The sequence below is a fragment of the Rissa tridactyla genome, chromosome 2, assembly GCF_028500815.1.
Source record: "Rissa tridactyla isolate bRisTri1 chromosome 2, bRisTri1.patW.cur.20221130, whole genome shotgun sequence".
Taxonomy (NCBI): Eukaryota; Metazoa; Chordata; class Aves; order Charadriiformes; family Laridae; genus Rissa; species Rissa tridactyla.
In genome coordinates, this window is record NC_071467.1 from 72,327,925 (window position 1) to 72,343,524 (window position 15,600).

At 39.6% G+C, this 15,600-nt stretch overlaps 1 protein-coding gene across 1 annotated transcript in view; it reads right to left on the reverse strand.

The window, feature by feature from the left end:
• The window catches only part of INO80C (INO80 complex subunit C), a 31,952-nt gene extending 16,587 nt beyond the window's left edge, over nt 1-15,365 (reverse strand). The window contains exon 1 of the mRNA XM_054190267.1: nt 15,200-15,365. Coding sequence (XP_054046242.1) covers nt 15,200-15,331 — 132 coding nt within the window. The 5' untranslated portion in view covers nt 15,332-15,365. The remainder of the gene's footprint in view (nt 1-15,199) is intronic.
• Nucleotides 15,366-15,600: the final 235 nt, after the last annotated feature.

The following is a 15,600-nucleotide window of genomic DNA, read 5'->3' on the forward strand; positions in this document are numbered from 1 at the left end:
TAGGAGTTTTAACTCAGCCTCAATGATGGTATATGTCTAATTATTCCTATAGGAGGTTACTTCTAAAGCAGCAATACCCAACTTGCAGCAACTTAGTCAGCTTTTAGCTGTGTTTAAGTTCTGTGACAGCCTGATGAACCTGTGGCATGCAGCCAGGGAAGAAAATGGTAATTTATAAAATAGATGGGTAACAGCCGTATTTTTACTAGCAGCCAATTACAATGAGTGAGAATGCCATGTGGAAACAGAGCACAAATGTCACTAGATGACAGCAGCGATGATACGAGCAGACTTTTCAGAATTGGGAGTAGACTTTGAATGTCAGCTATTTAACAGAGTTCCAGCTAATACTGCTCATACTGGAACATATATAAAGCTGTTTGATTAATATATTAGCTCTCACTGTATAACAAGCCTGGTACAGGCTCTTGCACATTCTGAATATTTAATTCATTTAACTTTGCATGATGACATGACAGGAGCCATTAAAACTTGAACACGTACACTCTGGCAGACAAAAATATAGCTCTTCACATTGCTGGGAATAATTCACAGAGAAAGGTGTCAGAATTAAACGTGCTTAAGCTCAAGTTTAAATGATAGCTAAAAAATTTCTCATCACCAACATTATTAGCATAGTGTATTTCTGAAAGCAAACTCACTGAAGACTCAATAAAAATGTTAAGACTGAAGAAACAGCACTCTCTTGAACAAAATTAACTCTTTCCATGTCTGTGACAGAAAGGTTTGCTGGAAAGACATATTTAGTAACAAGTATAAACATGTTTTAACCATCTGGTTGCATTTTACTGGTTCTTGGATTTAGCAGGAAAAACTTTTTCCCTCTTCCTTTCCACTCACTAAAATGAAGCCCAATACAATTTCCCCATCCTCTTCTCTTTCAGTACTCTACTGCGGTGTAGAATTTTAGGAACATTCTTCCTTCACAGAAGGTGCTACCTTATTTTGGGGTAGGACAAAAAAAAAATCAGCTTGAAAATGTACAAATGCTAGGAAGGAAAAAACCCTAATCTTGCATATTCACAGCAAGTTTTGTTCCACAGGGTACTGAAAAACTCTATCTACTAAACAAAAAAAACTGAGTAGTAGCCAGCTGAAACCAGGTATTAAGCACAAGGCAGATCATTGTCCTTGATTTCAAGCAGCTAGTAGGGTGGGCAAGAGAGTCAAGCATACAGCGTAAATTGGGAGTAAATCCATTTAAGTCAATGGGTTTCATCATTGCCAAATCATCTTAAAAGACAATGTTCCTGGAACAGGTTTCTGCTTCCATTGACATCAAAAGTAAATCTCCCAAATGTCCGACTACAAAAATATTTTTGTTTAAATTATGACATTGTCCTCAGATGCTGCTGCTGCTTTCACTTATAAAGAAAGCTGAGGGAGGGTTGTTAACAAAAACTATAACAACACAAAGCTTGAAATTAGATTGCTGAATTGTTATAATAATAGTTTATAATTCCAATTATATGCTGCTAAAAGTACTTCAGCTGCTTCTAAGCTTTTCCCAGAGGACTTCTGAGTCACGTGTCAAACCACTCTTCCGTGCAAGACTTACAAAATCTGCCCTTCCTAAAGCAGAAGTTCTTCCCCTCTAACTTGCTGAGTATTTCTGCTGAGCATCAAGAGTTAATCAGCTATGCAAATTAACTCCAAACACATGACTAAAATTTAGAAACAATCTCGCCTGTTGGTTGGATAAGAGGGATGGGGGAGGTGTTTGAAGCAGGACATGGAAAACATTTCAATTGCAATCTAAATAGATAAGGATAATACATAAAGACACATAGGCTGTCTAGAAAGCAATCTGTACACTATGCTTCCGAACTTTTACACTGCTGTTCTGAGGTGAGTTAAAACATCTTATATTCAAGCTGCCTTAGAAAGGCTGAATAAAATTTTACTCATGCACTAAAAGATTGGACTGTCACAAAGTGATGGATGGCTTTTCTACGTTCTCTGTAGGGCATTTCAATACCATAGACTCCAAGTGCTCTTGATTAAAAGGCGACATTCTCATTTAGGGTGCCGTCACTGCCTGAGCTTCAAACCATTATCATTCACCTGCACTGGCGCTTCCAGTGACAAAATACTTACCAAAATGTATAAAATACTAATTACTTTAGTCACTTTGATAGAGGTATAAAACACCCTTAAGCAAAGCTCTATTATACTGTGTGAGGGTTTGAATTCAAAATTAAAAATGCAGCCAAAGGGAGAATAAGATTTTAATTACATTCCCACCTCTCGAGCATTTCTTGAAAACCTAGGGGAAAAACACCTAGCAATTTCATGACACAACTCCTCTGTTACTACTGGTACTGCTCACTTAAGAAAAAAAAAAATCCAGAACAACTCAAATTTACTTTGTTCTTTTCAAAATTATTGACCTTTCAAACACAGAAAGAGACTAACAAGCTTCAATAAAAAGCTCTGATTTCTTCTCGAGAGATTTCAGATGCCAAACATGTTTTTCCATTTAAAAACTTTCAAGCACTATGATAGACAAAGTTTTATAACTTACAGATATTTCAAGGAAAAAAAAAAAGACTATTTTCTGTGGGGAAAAGCCTCAAATAAAATGTAATTGGGACACAACTGTGAATAGCTTCACACGATCCGAGAAAAGCTTGGTTTAATTTGCATTTGCCACAAAGCTCCCTTCGGCTTAAATAATTGCAAAGGATCTCTCACTTTCAGATTTCATTTGGTGGATTGAGACTATTCCTTGTTTATAATGTTTGACAGTTTTCTTTATTAAGAAAATTGTAACTTGGACAAATTCATGAGCTAAATGTCATGCTGAAGCAGCTCTGGAGCTAAAAAATTCAGTATATATGGAATGAAAAAGCACACGTTAGTTCCTACGGTCACCAAGGGTAAAACTGAGCCCAGCTAACAGAATATTTTGATTCCCCAGGAGAAAAAAAATCTTCTAAATTGATGGGCCTTAAGGCTGAAAATGGATGGAAGCATACTAGCAAAAAAGGCAAGAGTAAATCACAATTGAATTTGTATAAAAACTGCCAGTACATTCCCTTCTCTATCAGAAAAATTCAGTTCAGTCAAGGACTTTGGCTAAACTGCTTCTTGAAGTTGAAAAATACATCATTTGATATAGAACAGTTAAGGGCAGAATATTTCAGGATAAAAGATTGGAGGATTACAATATGCTCATGCGCTGTTAACATTGTAATGCTGCTCAGGGAGCATATCAAAATACCTCTGTCGAATAACAGGCTTCAGCTAAGGCAGGAGAAGGATCCAAGTACATTGATCCGTGCGTGACTGAACCAGGGACAAGGAAAGCAAAAAGATACCGGCTCCTATGGCTGACATGAAAGGAATTCCATTCTGAAAAAAACACTCAGTTTCCTGATTCTAGTTTATTCTGTAAAACATTATCCATTTTGACGGGAAACAATGTTTGAGTAACAAACAAAACCAAAATAACATTTCTTCAAGGAAAGGCAATTAATTATTTCTGAGTAAAGACTGGATGTATCTGTCTTCCAGAGCTCCTATTCTATCTATTTTTCTTTGGAAAAATAGACCTGAATTAGAATAGTCAAATTTTACATTCAGATGTTATGCACTAACTGGTAAACTGATACAGAAAACAAAACTTTATTTTTGCATTTTCCCTATTTTTTTGCACATTTTAGCACTTCCTTCTGTCTGTTTTAATTGTCAATTGAAGTAGATAAAAATTCTATTCCTATTACGTTTCTGCTAACTGCACCTACTGCTGCCATGATGCATTAGTAAATACCAGCAGTCATACTGCAAAGGCTTAGCACTGCAGTCTAAAGTTCCTCAGAAGGTTTTTCCACTTGTGAACAGGTATTAAGACTCTCATACCCAAACACAATGTCAGAAAGACAGACGTTAAGTACAGTGACGTATGGAACATTCCACTTCTAAAGCAATTGAGAATAAAAATATTCTTTGCATGAATCTTCACAAAGTTACCAAAGGCATAATGTATCAGAGAGCAGTAATTCTATCAGATGTTTCAAAGGTCTTTAAAAGAGAACAAGAAAAGAAACTATTTATTAGTTTTTAAAAATCTTCACACTACAAATGTAATCTTTATTGTCTGCCTCATATTATGGGACAAAAAAATATGGCCGTACATGCCCTGAATACTACATCCACTTTCCTTCATCCAGCAAACTCGACACCAACCATTCCTGCTTTGAATAGCACACCACGTCTCCCATGCTCAGCAGAATTTTAAGTGCATCATCTTATGGATACCCACATTTAACTGGATAATGAAAAAAATCTGATGACTGAACCAAAATAAACATACAGCAAATTCTAAATTAGATGAAAATAAGGTGATACAAGTATCTACTGTAGACTATTTTGAGGCTGCTGAGGAGGAAAAAGGAGGAGATGGTTGTATAGTGATGTTAATTTCAAGGCAAATTTCTGAAGTGTTTCTGCAGAAACATTTGTACAAGTAGGTGGCTGTTTACTCAACTGTAAAAGTTCTGTGGCCATACACTTCACCCTGATACTACATATTGAAGTTGAGGAACTGCAGCACATCTGAAAAGCACCAGACAGTTCAGCATTTTGCATATAAACTTGTATCCCAACTGCCTTTTTTGCTGGACTTGACAACAGAACAGAACTTGACTTTTCCACTACATTAGAATTAGTGAAGTTTTGGTATCACGTCCACGATCGTAGGTGAGAGGGAAACATAGCATTTAATATTTTGCAATGGGTTTAACAGGATATTTTAAGATGTTTCCCCCAATGAATTATTTAGCAAATAACAAAATACCTTTTGGACAGATGGAAGGGAGGAGGATAAAAAGGGCAATTCTGTCACTGCAATAAAAGGCAATTCTGGCTGCAACAAATAGATTTAACAAAAATTAAGGAAAAAATGGAATTTCTGACTTGAGAAAATTTAAGGTCATTAACGTGAGACTTAAACTAGCATTGCTAGTTCTAGGCGATGTAAACAAAGATAATCAACTTAACGAATAAGGACTTTCCAGCTAACTACTTTGGTTTGAGGAGTCTGAACACGCTGTGCACATGTCAAGGAAAAATGGCCTTTTCCTATTCCAGTTTGTTGATTTTAAAAGTTAATTTCACTGTAAGAACATTGTGCTGTTCCTCCCAGGGAAAAGCAGTTCTACTAAAACATAACCATTGACACAGCGTTGGGAGAATTAATACTGGCTAAATGTAGTCATTGAGTTTCGGGCTTCATTAATATACTATGGGGAAAAGTACCCAACTGAGGCACCCAACTATGGAAGGAGTGTACGACTGCTTGTCTAGGGAGAGGACACACCCATCTTCATCACAGAAATCAGACAACTGAAATGAGACACGGTTAACACTGAATCATTGCGGCTGGAAGGGATCTCGTGAGGTCACTAGCCCTCCTCCTGCTCAAAGCGGGGTCAAAACTGACCTTGGACCAGGCTGCTTAAGGGCTTTGTCCCAGCCGGTCTTGAACACCTCCACAGACAGAGATTCTACAGCTCTCTGAGCAACTCTCCATCTCCCTAGTTAGAAATCAATATTCTCTAAAATAGAAAATACTGGTTTTATTAACAAAAAGCTGTTTTGGTCATGAGCAGTCATATAACTCACATTAATTGCTGCCCTAATTTCTGCATGTTCCATTTCAGCATTATTTTGCTGTAGCCCTGATGGTTTCAGGGCATAAATGTAAAAAAGTTTCTAGGCAGAGGGGTCATCTTTTATTAAATGTGCCTGTTTATCTGGAAAATTAAGACAAGTTTCTGGATGGACTGCACACCAATACATCACTGACTCAACAGAAAGACTGTTTCTATGTCACATAGCTTTCACACAGTTTCCTACAGGGTTTTAACCCCTTCCTCCTTTCTCCCAATTGATGAGAACTTTCATAGTACTCTCTCCCTTCCCTGATTAACATGCTCTGTACTCCTGGGATGCCACTAACCTTTTCTTCAAAAATGGTCTACTTGATAGATACCTAACCAAACTGTAAGCAGTTGTTCTGTATTAAGCTTGGCAAATTACTGTCTCATGTTCAGATTTGAAAAAAGACTTGTATGCTTGAAGGCTTATTTGATTTTTCCAGATGCACCACCTAAGTGTCACTATCCATACCTGTACACCTTGTCTAATTTATGCAGAAACTGTCTCAGCCTTTTCTGCCCTTCTCATTCTTTCACTAACTCAGAAAAGCATAAATCTGAGGAAGCAGTAAATAAGGCTGTCGTGATAAGCACATTGCATCCTTATGAACACAGGGGTAAGTAGTGCTTCAAGCATGCCAACACTGTAAGGGCAGAAAAGTAAAAAAAACCTGACCTGCTTAAAACTGTGTAGAAGGTTTCACCTCTAGGCCTGTGGATGTTTGCAAATGAGGTATCTTTTTAAATTATGTCAGATTTTATGTAATTCACATATTAGGCAGGTTGTGCACGGAAACACATGGAAGTGCAATATTTTGTCTGTTTAATGGAAATTAAGGACATATGATATACAACAAGTATTTTTTCTCTGTTTAATTAATGATAAAAGGACAGATATGATACAAGAAGTCTCTCTTCATGTGGTAAATCCTAGAAATGTACCGCAATGCTTTACAGAAGGATTTTTCTCTTATTTCCCCAAAATGCTCCTTACCCACAGCAGGGTCTTGTAATCAGCAAGGAGAATATTTTTTCTTGAGTCAGTCAGCACTTACATCCCGGGACAGGATGATTACAAACCATGTAACTACAGATATTCACCCCTCCCAGACTGATGGACTCTACAGTTTAATCACATATTACTCAGAAAATAGTTTCCTTCTATCCATTTCAAATTTGTTTCTGGAACTAACAGTGATGCATTTTTATTACAACATAAATGCATGTTATTAGATGGCATGACTATATAGCTTTTTGGCTAGAGTTTTAGAAGGAAAAGATTTCTGATCCCCTTTCCACAACTGTGTATTTTGCATTAAAATTATCATTAGAAAAAAGATGTAACAAAAATACCTAAAATACATAAGTAGACGATTCTGACAACTGTGTTCGGTAACAGACTATGGAGTCATTCTCTTTGGAACAGACAGAGCCTCCATCCTCGGCTGCAGAGGAGAAAACATTTCCATGCTCCCCTCCCACCACACCAGACTGGATTCCAGCGTGGTGGTTAGGGTGTGCCTCGGGAAAAAGAGGGTTTGAATCCCCACTGGCAGCAGCAGGAACAGGACTAATTTCAAGTGGAGGACACAGCACACGCTTGTAAGGACACATGATAAGAAAAGCAAGTTATCAGTGCTGTGTGACTTCTGTTCTACTTTTGAAAGAAAGGATTTAATATCTGCTTTCAAAAAGGAGATGCTCCTGGTTCTGAATCCCAAGTGGAAAGAGTTCCCTATATCTTCAGGGAGAAGTAGAATTAGGACTAGTCCATAGTATTTCCTGATAGCTTATTTTGGTGGCATCTCACAGAGCTTTCTGGAGGTTGTCGAATCAGTTCTAAGGTACTTCACCAGTATGACAGCTGAAGCTGTTACTCTCCAGGTCTTGCCACAGGCAGGGACACTGGATCTACTGATGAATCAGATCTTGAACTGCTCCAGTGTTCATTTAATTTGTTACAGTAAACTAATACAACCTGCAGTTAAGAGTATCTAAGCTCATGAAACAGGTCGCTTATAGTGGAAAAGTCATTTTCCTTGTACGTGGTCCTGTTTCTTCCTTGTGCTACCTCCAACACCTGTTAGACTTCCCTGTGAATCGGCCCAGTCCACCAGTGCAGCAGGAGACATCGCAGCTTCCTGGGAGAGGGGCAAGGTTTGGTAAGTTACTCTTCTGTCTGATGACCTCTATCAGTGGCTGAGCAGGTCTGGTGAGTACCAAAGCTGTCATGGTGCAGGCAGCAGGAGCATGCAGCTGAGACTTGTGGAGGTGGGTGAGAATGAAGAAAATAGGAGGAGACTGGGACTCTTTGTTTTTGAGCATGAGAAGCTAATAGATTGCCTAATTGTGCCTCTTAGAAGTTGCAGGTGTGCTTTGCAGTGAGACAAGACATGCTGTTCACGGATATGAATTCTGCTATGAGGGACAGGTATATTTCACAACATGGAGTATCACAACTTTTATGGCTTTCTGTAGGTCTAAATAAATAGCCAATGACTCCATTCTGTTTTCTTGGAATGCTTAAAAATTGTGTTCAAAACCCTCCCAGGCTACCAAGTTAATATTTCTATTAGCCTTTCTAATCCAAAATTAAATACATTTATATAACTACTTACGGCTTGCTAAAGCAAGAACTGAAGTTATTACACAAGCATTACAAAACTTTACGAAAATGTGAAAAACGGTCTGACACCTCTTCAAATCTGCAATATCTAGACAGTTAAGTTATTCTAAGCTTTCTTTTGTTAATATGAACCTTTTAATGTGCTAAATGGATTCTGAGATCGCTTTTTCAGAGCACTACCTCTCAGACAAAATGTCACGCTCAAGTACATGGATGCAGTGTTTTAGATTGCTCTTTCTCTTTCAAAAGTAACCCTATTTTATCTCCTTATGATAGAAGCAGTGCACCATCTTTATTACCTCTTCTAAGTTTCTTGCATGTATATTATGAATCCTGAAATTAAGCATGATCATAGTAAGACTCTCCATTTTCTGTTAGCCAACGCAAAAATTAAAATTCTCTACTAGGATAAGGACAGAAGTATAAAAAACCATGACACCAGCACACTGACACCCGTAGTAAAAGTCAATACACATATGCTTTTGCCTTTCTACAACGTAACACATCTGTGTTTACTCTAAAGCTAAAATCTAATCACATTTGGTTGGGGGGTTGGTAATTCTCTGAGACTGGCATAGACTGTTATGGAAATTCACATACTTTTATGATTGCAGATCATCTAAAGCCTTCAATATGTGATAAATGTCAAGCGAAGTCAATTCTTAGCTCTCAGTTTTGACAGTTTCCCTTTTAATCTAGATTGCTCTATAAAAGCAATTTCCTTTTTTAAAAAAAGCTAAACTTTAAACACACATAACTTTTGCCAGATTTCCCCACAAAATCTGTTAATTGTCTTTTAATTAAAATTTCTCCCCATCAGGGACTGGAGGGATTCTGGTTCTTTAACAGATTTGACTTCAAATGTGCAAGTGACAAAAACCGGTACCTCAGGATTATCCTGGCTCTCATTAGTGGACTGCCTGAAAATAAGCTGTTTTTTTGGGAAGAGTACAAAAATCCCATAGAAGAAGAGATGCTTAATACTTCAGCTGTTCACTGTCTGCTTTGTGGCAGAAAGTATCTTTGTGGTCACATGTTTGAAAGGATTAGGAGATGTAAGTGGTGACCCTCTGAGTGCTTCCTACAGAGAACTCCAAGTTTGGAGGATTTTCAGTGCTCCATGGTCTGGTGACGTGCAGTGCGATGCCAGAGTATGTTACCTACCTGTGGGATAGCTATCCCAATTTAAACACTACCTGCTAAAACTCTTGTTAGGACATGGCAATTTGTTTTGAAATGGCTGTTAGTTTTTTAAGAGCCAAGACTCTTGGGTAGGGGTTGTGAGCAAGTGTGCAAGTGGCTGAACTTGAAGAGCTCACTTCAGCAGTTCTTATCAGTAACTAGCAATCTAGTATCTATACTTTATCTAATACAAGTGTCATTTAAATAAATTTAACTAGGTTTGAGTTAACATCCCCAGGGACCACATTACAGCTTTTAAAGATATTGTTCCAGGCAAGCAGGATTTTCAGATTGGCAGTTTTCAGATTTTCAGATTAAGGGCTGAGAGATGGTAAAAAAAAAAAAGTGTGTTCTAGAGCATGACGTGATAGCTTTTTAATAAACTGGCAAATACATATGTACTTTTATCTCCCTACTGTCATGCTGTATCAGGGTCCTGCTTTTTCAGGTCTTTTTCAGGGCAGGAGGACTGGTAGAAATGCAACTTGTTCATTACATTTCCAACTACAAAAGAAAATCGTACTTTTCTGTTTAGAAAGTCTTATACAGAATAGTGTTATAATTAGAGTAAGTTTTGTGTTATAGTGATTGGAGTAAGTCTGAAAACAAGGTCTGAATTTATAAGTAGGTAATTTTTACTTTCAGCTCAGAAAGTTTCTATACTGTGATGTACTAGAGGAGATACTTGTCCCAGAACACGGTGAGAGCAGCAGTTCAGCTCAGTGGTTGTAGTGGTACTCACCGATTCCATAGTTAAACTCATTCTCCCTAACCTCATTTTTCAGGAAATTACAGCCAGATCAAATGGAGTCTTTAAAACAAAGTTATTTTAAAATTGATTTGATGTTTTCCTACTTACAGTGGTAGGCTTGGTAAAACAGCAGAACAGGAGAACTGATTAAATTTACTGATGGTTTAGAGTCCAATTCCATGCCTTTTATGTACTAGGGTAAGCTCTCTGTCTTTAGTGGACAGCTTCTGAATACATAACAGTAGCCATGTTAATATGTATATATTTATGTGTTCTTGTTGAACATACAGCTGTCTATCAGAACAGTAATCTGATGATTTTCAGTTTACGATATAAAACATCATCGTTCAGTTACATTTAAATTAAAAATGGAGTTCTAAGCATACCAGAGTCGCTCCTCTTATTTTCACTCTGTGTGTGAGAGGAGCTTATTTAGGGGGATGATAACTTTAAACCATTTTTATTTTTGTATTTTCTAATATTGTTGTATAGCTTCTGTTTTTAAGCACAGAACAAGAAACACAAAGTGTTAAGTATACATATGAGAGCTAGTTACATAAAATGAAGGTTGCCAGTAGCACTGCTGCAATATTCACAATTAGAGATAAAATCAATATATTTAATAATTTAACTCTTAAATACCATTGCAGAAGAGGAAGTTCAGGCTTTAGTTTCTAAATGGTACCAAGACCTGCTGCTGCTACAACGATAGAGAGAAAGGAAGCAAAAAGCATTCGCTGTGTATCTCTGTAGTTTACAAGAGAGTTTACATCAATTCAAAATGTAAGACAAACTATGATGCAATTCTCAAAGTCATTTACTATACTTCATCACGCATGTCTGAAGTTGTTTCACAAATAATGTAAGCAAATATGCTTTTACCATAATATTTAGCATAGTTTCATTCTTTAATTGTCCTCTGACAAAATCAGACACTTCTACTTTTTTTGTCCAAACCATTCTCTTAACTGTCTTTTAAGCTTGCAAGCTGTCATGGGCAAGCATTTTGTTTCATCAATTACATCTTTATGTTGAATACATTCTTTTAAAAGCTTCCTGGTGCTGTATAATCTATAAAAATAATGGTGTGTACCTTAAGGGAGAGGAACTGGTGGCATTTTAAGATCAGTGTGAAAGATTCTCTCCCAGGTTAAGTGATAGTAATTAAAAAGACAGGAGACCTGGAGACAAGTCTGCACAAGAGCCAGCGATGGATCTGAACCAGCACCGCAGCTATTGGGAATCATTGGGCAAGGACATCTAACTGAATAATGCTGTGTAAACCACTAAACGGCATTGGTTTTGACACATGAATGTTACCGTTTAATACACATAATAATCCTCAACATGAAAAATCTGCTGCTGCAGCAAAGACTGACGTGTTTTTCAGTGTCATAACTGCATGGGAGGAATAATTGTGTAAGGCTAATAAAAGTGATGTAATCAATTTGCAATCATGCTTTCCTGTAAACTCACTTTTAATTTCACATTTTGTAAATACAGGCATTATATCCCAAAAGCATGCGTCTCCTTCTGTAGACATGACTGACAAACCCTATGTGCAATGTGCTTCCAAAACAAACATGACTCAATACCTTTGGGTCGTAACTCATACAAATGATGAAGATGATGTTTCTTGGTAATGTTCCTGAAGTGTATCATAGAGAAAGTAGCAATTTGTATGTTGGAGAAACATAATCAAAACTGGGTTTATAAAAATCTGTATGCTGTGTGGTAATTGTGCCTTCTTGTAGGATACACACAGTTACTCAAACTAGTTGATCACATTGCTATACTTAAACAAATTTGTTATATATAAAATAAACACAATTTTGACATCTAAGGTTTTACCAGACCAGCGTGTCTTTCAGCGTGAGCGCTGTGATAGCTACTTGTGACATAAAGCACGCGAAAGAAAAACAAACGATGTGATTTGTGGAACTTACAAAATCCCCTTTTTGTTTAATTTCACAGTGATGGAATCACAGATGTGGGTAAGTTCATGGCTGGCACAATGTGAAGTGTATTTTCATGTTAGCCAGGCACAAGGCTCTCAGTAGAAATTACCAGTAATATAATGGGGAGTCCCCAGATCCTAAGGTGACTCCTGCAAGTAGTTACAAACCTCTTGGCAGAGATCCTCTTACCTCAAGTTTGCTAATTAACCAAGGGAATAATTCACTATTTCTCTTTCTGTTTCACAATGTCAGTTTATTTAAAATAGAAACCATTTTGTGCTGAGCTATGGCACGAAATATGTGTCGCACGAAATATGTGTCTTCCGAAAGGCTGAAAATAGGCAGTAAAAGGCTGCTAAAAAGGGGTTAATTAGGAAAGTGAACAGTCAGAGCAGTAACAAGTGCTACCTCCAAACCTGTGCTGGAAGTGGTGTGTACTAAAGGTATTAACCTATCAATCAGACTGCCAGATGCATGTTACTTGTTTGGAGTTAAAAATTAAAATAAAACAAAAATCCCACAATAACTGGATACTCGGCATATAATATATTCAGCAAAAATATTTAAAATTCATGGATAATCTAGTCCCTGATTGACTGAGCCAATTCAAGATCGGATAAATTATAAAATAGAGCATTAAGGGCTTGTTGACTGGCTATACTCTGAATAGGTCTGCAGACTAGAATTATCGAGCATTTCATTGTGTCACAGCTTTCCTAAACCAGAAAAAGCAGATTACTCAGCAATTAACTAAGGACTTTATAAGGACTTCCGGAGATCAAGATTGAATAAGGTACTGCAGAAGAAAGTGCCCAACAATCAATGTTTCTCCCTCAAAAAATGCAAAGCCCCCATTTAATTTCTGTTTGAACTGGCTCGCTCCAGAGCTAGTCAGCAACAATGAATGTGATTGCTAGAAGATCAACGAGCTGTTTCTTGTCCGATTCCTGAGGTTACACATTTCCTGAGACTCATTTTTTTCTTTTCCTTATGGAATTGATCTGCACTGCTGAAGTCAGTGAATGTGTACACTGACTTTGACATAATGTTGAGAAATTACTCCTTCCTCCACTGAAATCACTTGTGAGAAGAATTGCAAAAACTGTTTATCACACAGTATCAAAACCCAGTTTGAGTAAGAAATCATGGATTGTCTCATAATACTGGAAACTGTCCGCAGGCTTAAGTTTGGTGTGAGCTTCAGAAAAGTTTTAAAGGCTGAAGGGTTTGGGGAAGGTGTTTTTAAATAGAAAAGATTTTATACGCATTTAAATATATGTAAGTATATAATGTTTTATATCTGCATCCGCATATACACACATGTGCACACATGCACAGAGACATCCTCTCCATGCTGGAAAATCCAGACTGCTATCTCTAGGAGACCTTGAAAGAGTTGTCAAACGTGATCATGCTAGGCAGTAACTTTTCACAGTTGCGGTGCAGTTTAGTTTAGTGCATTAAGCACTATGGTTCTTACTCCCTCTCCTAGAGATAAGCCCACCAGAAAAGGAAAAGGAACTATGTAACTGCCACAGATTGAAAACAAGCGTTACAAGAGCATCATTCAGAATGAGGAAGGGTTTGGGTCTGTGCTCTGCCGTGTGCACAATGGCTTTTAATTGTCTGGGGAGAAAATCTGCTGAAAAATGCAGAAGTGTTCCCCTCACCTGATGGCTCATGTGAAAATAAGCAAACTAACTGGCAGTAATGAATACTTTGTAGCTATGCTACTGTTATAGTTCATGAAATATTACTAAGAATAATTTCTGAGGAAAAAAAAAAAAGACAACCATTTTTTCCAACCCTTTTTTGACCACTTCAGCTACCAAAATCTTTCTAAAAGAAGTAATCCAAGACATATTGCATCTAAAGGCTATACATATGTCATATACACACTGACTCTGAATCTCTTCTGGGACTTAGTTTTGGAGCATAAGTTTCTACATCATGATCAAGGGGCAGATGTCACCAGCTGGGGATGGGTGTGTGGAGCTGCACAGTGCTGTCACACGATGCAGAAATAGAGGCTGCACTACCCGCTGCAACTGGGGGTGGGCGGTTAGTACAAACTCACATCAATACGCCTTTTCCGTCCCCTGACCCTGTTCCCCACAACTCAGTCTCTGAGGTTACATCATCATTTCACATTTAACTCCTAGTTCCATTTAGCTCAACTGAAAGAAGTCCAAAATGCAAAATTGTATTTGAGCTGAACACAACAGAACCCACACCTGTTAAATTGTGCTCATTCGAGCGCTAATCCCTTGCTCAGTGACAGATCAACCTCAAATGAAAATCATCATTAGCCAGGCTTGTGCATGTAGGTGTACATACAGAGCTCAGGTATGGCATAATGTCAGGTACAAAGCAAGCTGCTGAGGGCAAGCTTGGAAAAAAAATGAACTGCAAGACGGTTTGATCAGAAAGTGTCAGCGTGTACAAGGCTGAAAGTTTAGTGATTTTAAACACAGATTTAACTGAATCTCGGTTAAGTGTTGTTTCTTAGTTACACACCCGATTGGAGACAGCATGAGAACTATACGACCAGTGTAGCTGTGTACACGGAGGGGACACAAGCTCCACGCTACAGGGGGATGAAAGAAGAGGCCTGAAACTCGGCGCTCAAACGCCTGGAACGAAACTGCCCGCCTGAGGGCCACCGGAGCCCCCCGGCTCAGCAGCAGCCGCCACCCGGCGCCCAGCCCTTCCCTGGGCTCGGCACCTTCCAGCCCCGCCGGGGGCGGGACTGACGAGGAGGAGACGGTGGGTAGAAGCGGTGGGAAGTCAGGCGGGAGGCAGCGACGGTCCTGGGGCCACTGAGAGGACGGAGGCGGCCACCGGCGACACGACGCCCGGGGTCAGGTAACAGACGCCCCGCCCCGCTCGCGGCCACACCCCAAGCATCTCCCCCCAGCGCGCGCGCGCCTCGCGAGCATGCGCAGAGGGGGACGGCAAGGCCGCGGCGGCGCATGCGCGCTACCCGCCCCGCTCCCATTACCTGCGAGCCGCCCGGCGCTGTCGCTTTCTTTTTCTTGGCGGGGCCGCCGGTGCCCGGGCTGGCTGGGCGCTTCTTGCTACGGGATGGGGCGCCGGCGGGAGAAGAGGCCACCGCGGGGGTCAAGCTCGCCATTTCTTTCCCCCCGCCACCCCCGGCCCGAACGCGTTCCCCCCCACCGTCTCCCCCGCGCACCCCCCCCCCCGGCAGCCCAGAGCGGGCGCGAGGGAGCCCCCGCGCAGGCGCGATGGCGGGCTGCGGGCGGGCATGCGCAGTGGCGGCCGCGCGACTCTTCCCTCCCCCAATCTGGCCGGGCTCTGTGAGGGAGGCCGTGAGGGGATGGGGGGTGGGTCGGGCGTCAGTCACGGCGGTTTGGTCACCGCTCACGAAGGTTTCCACCACGG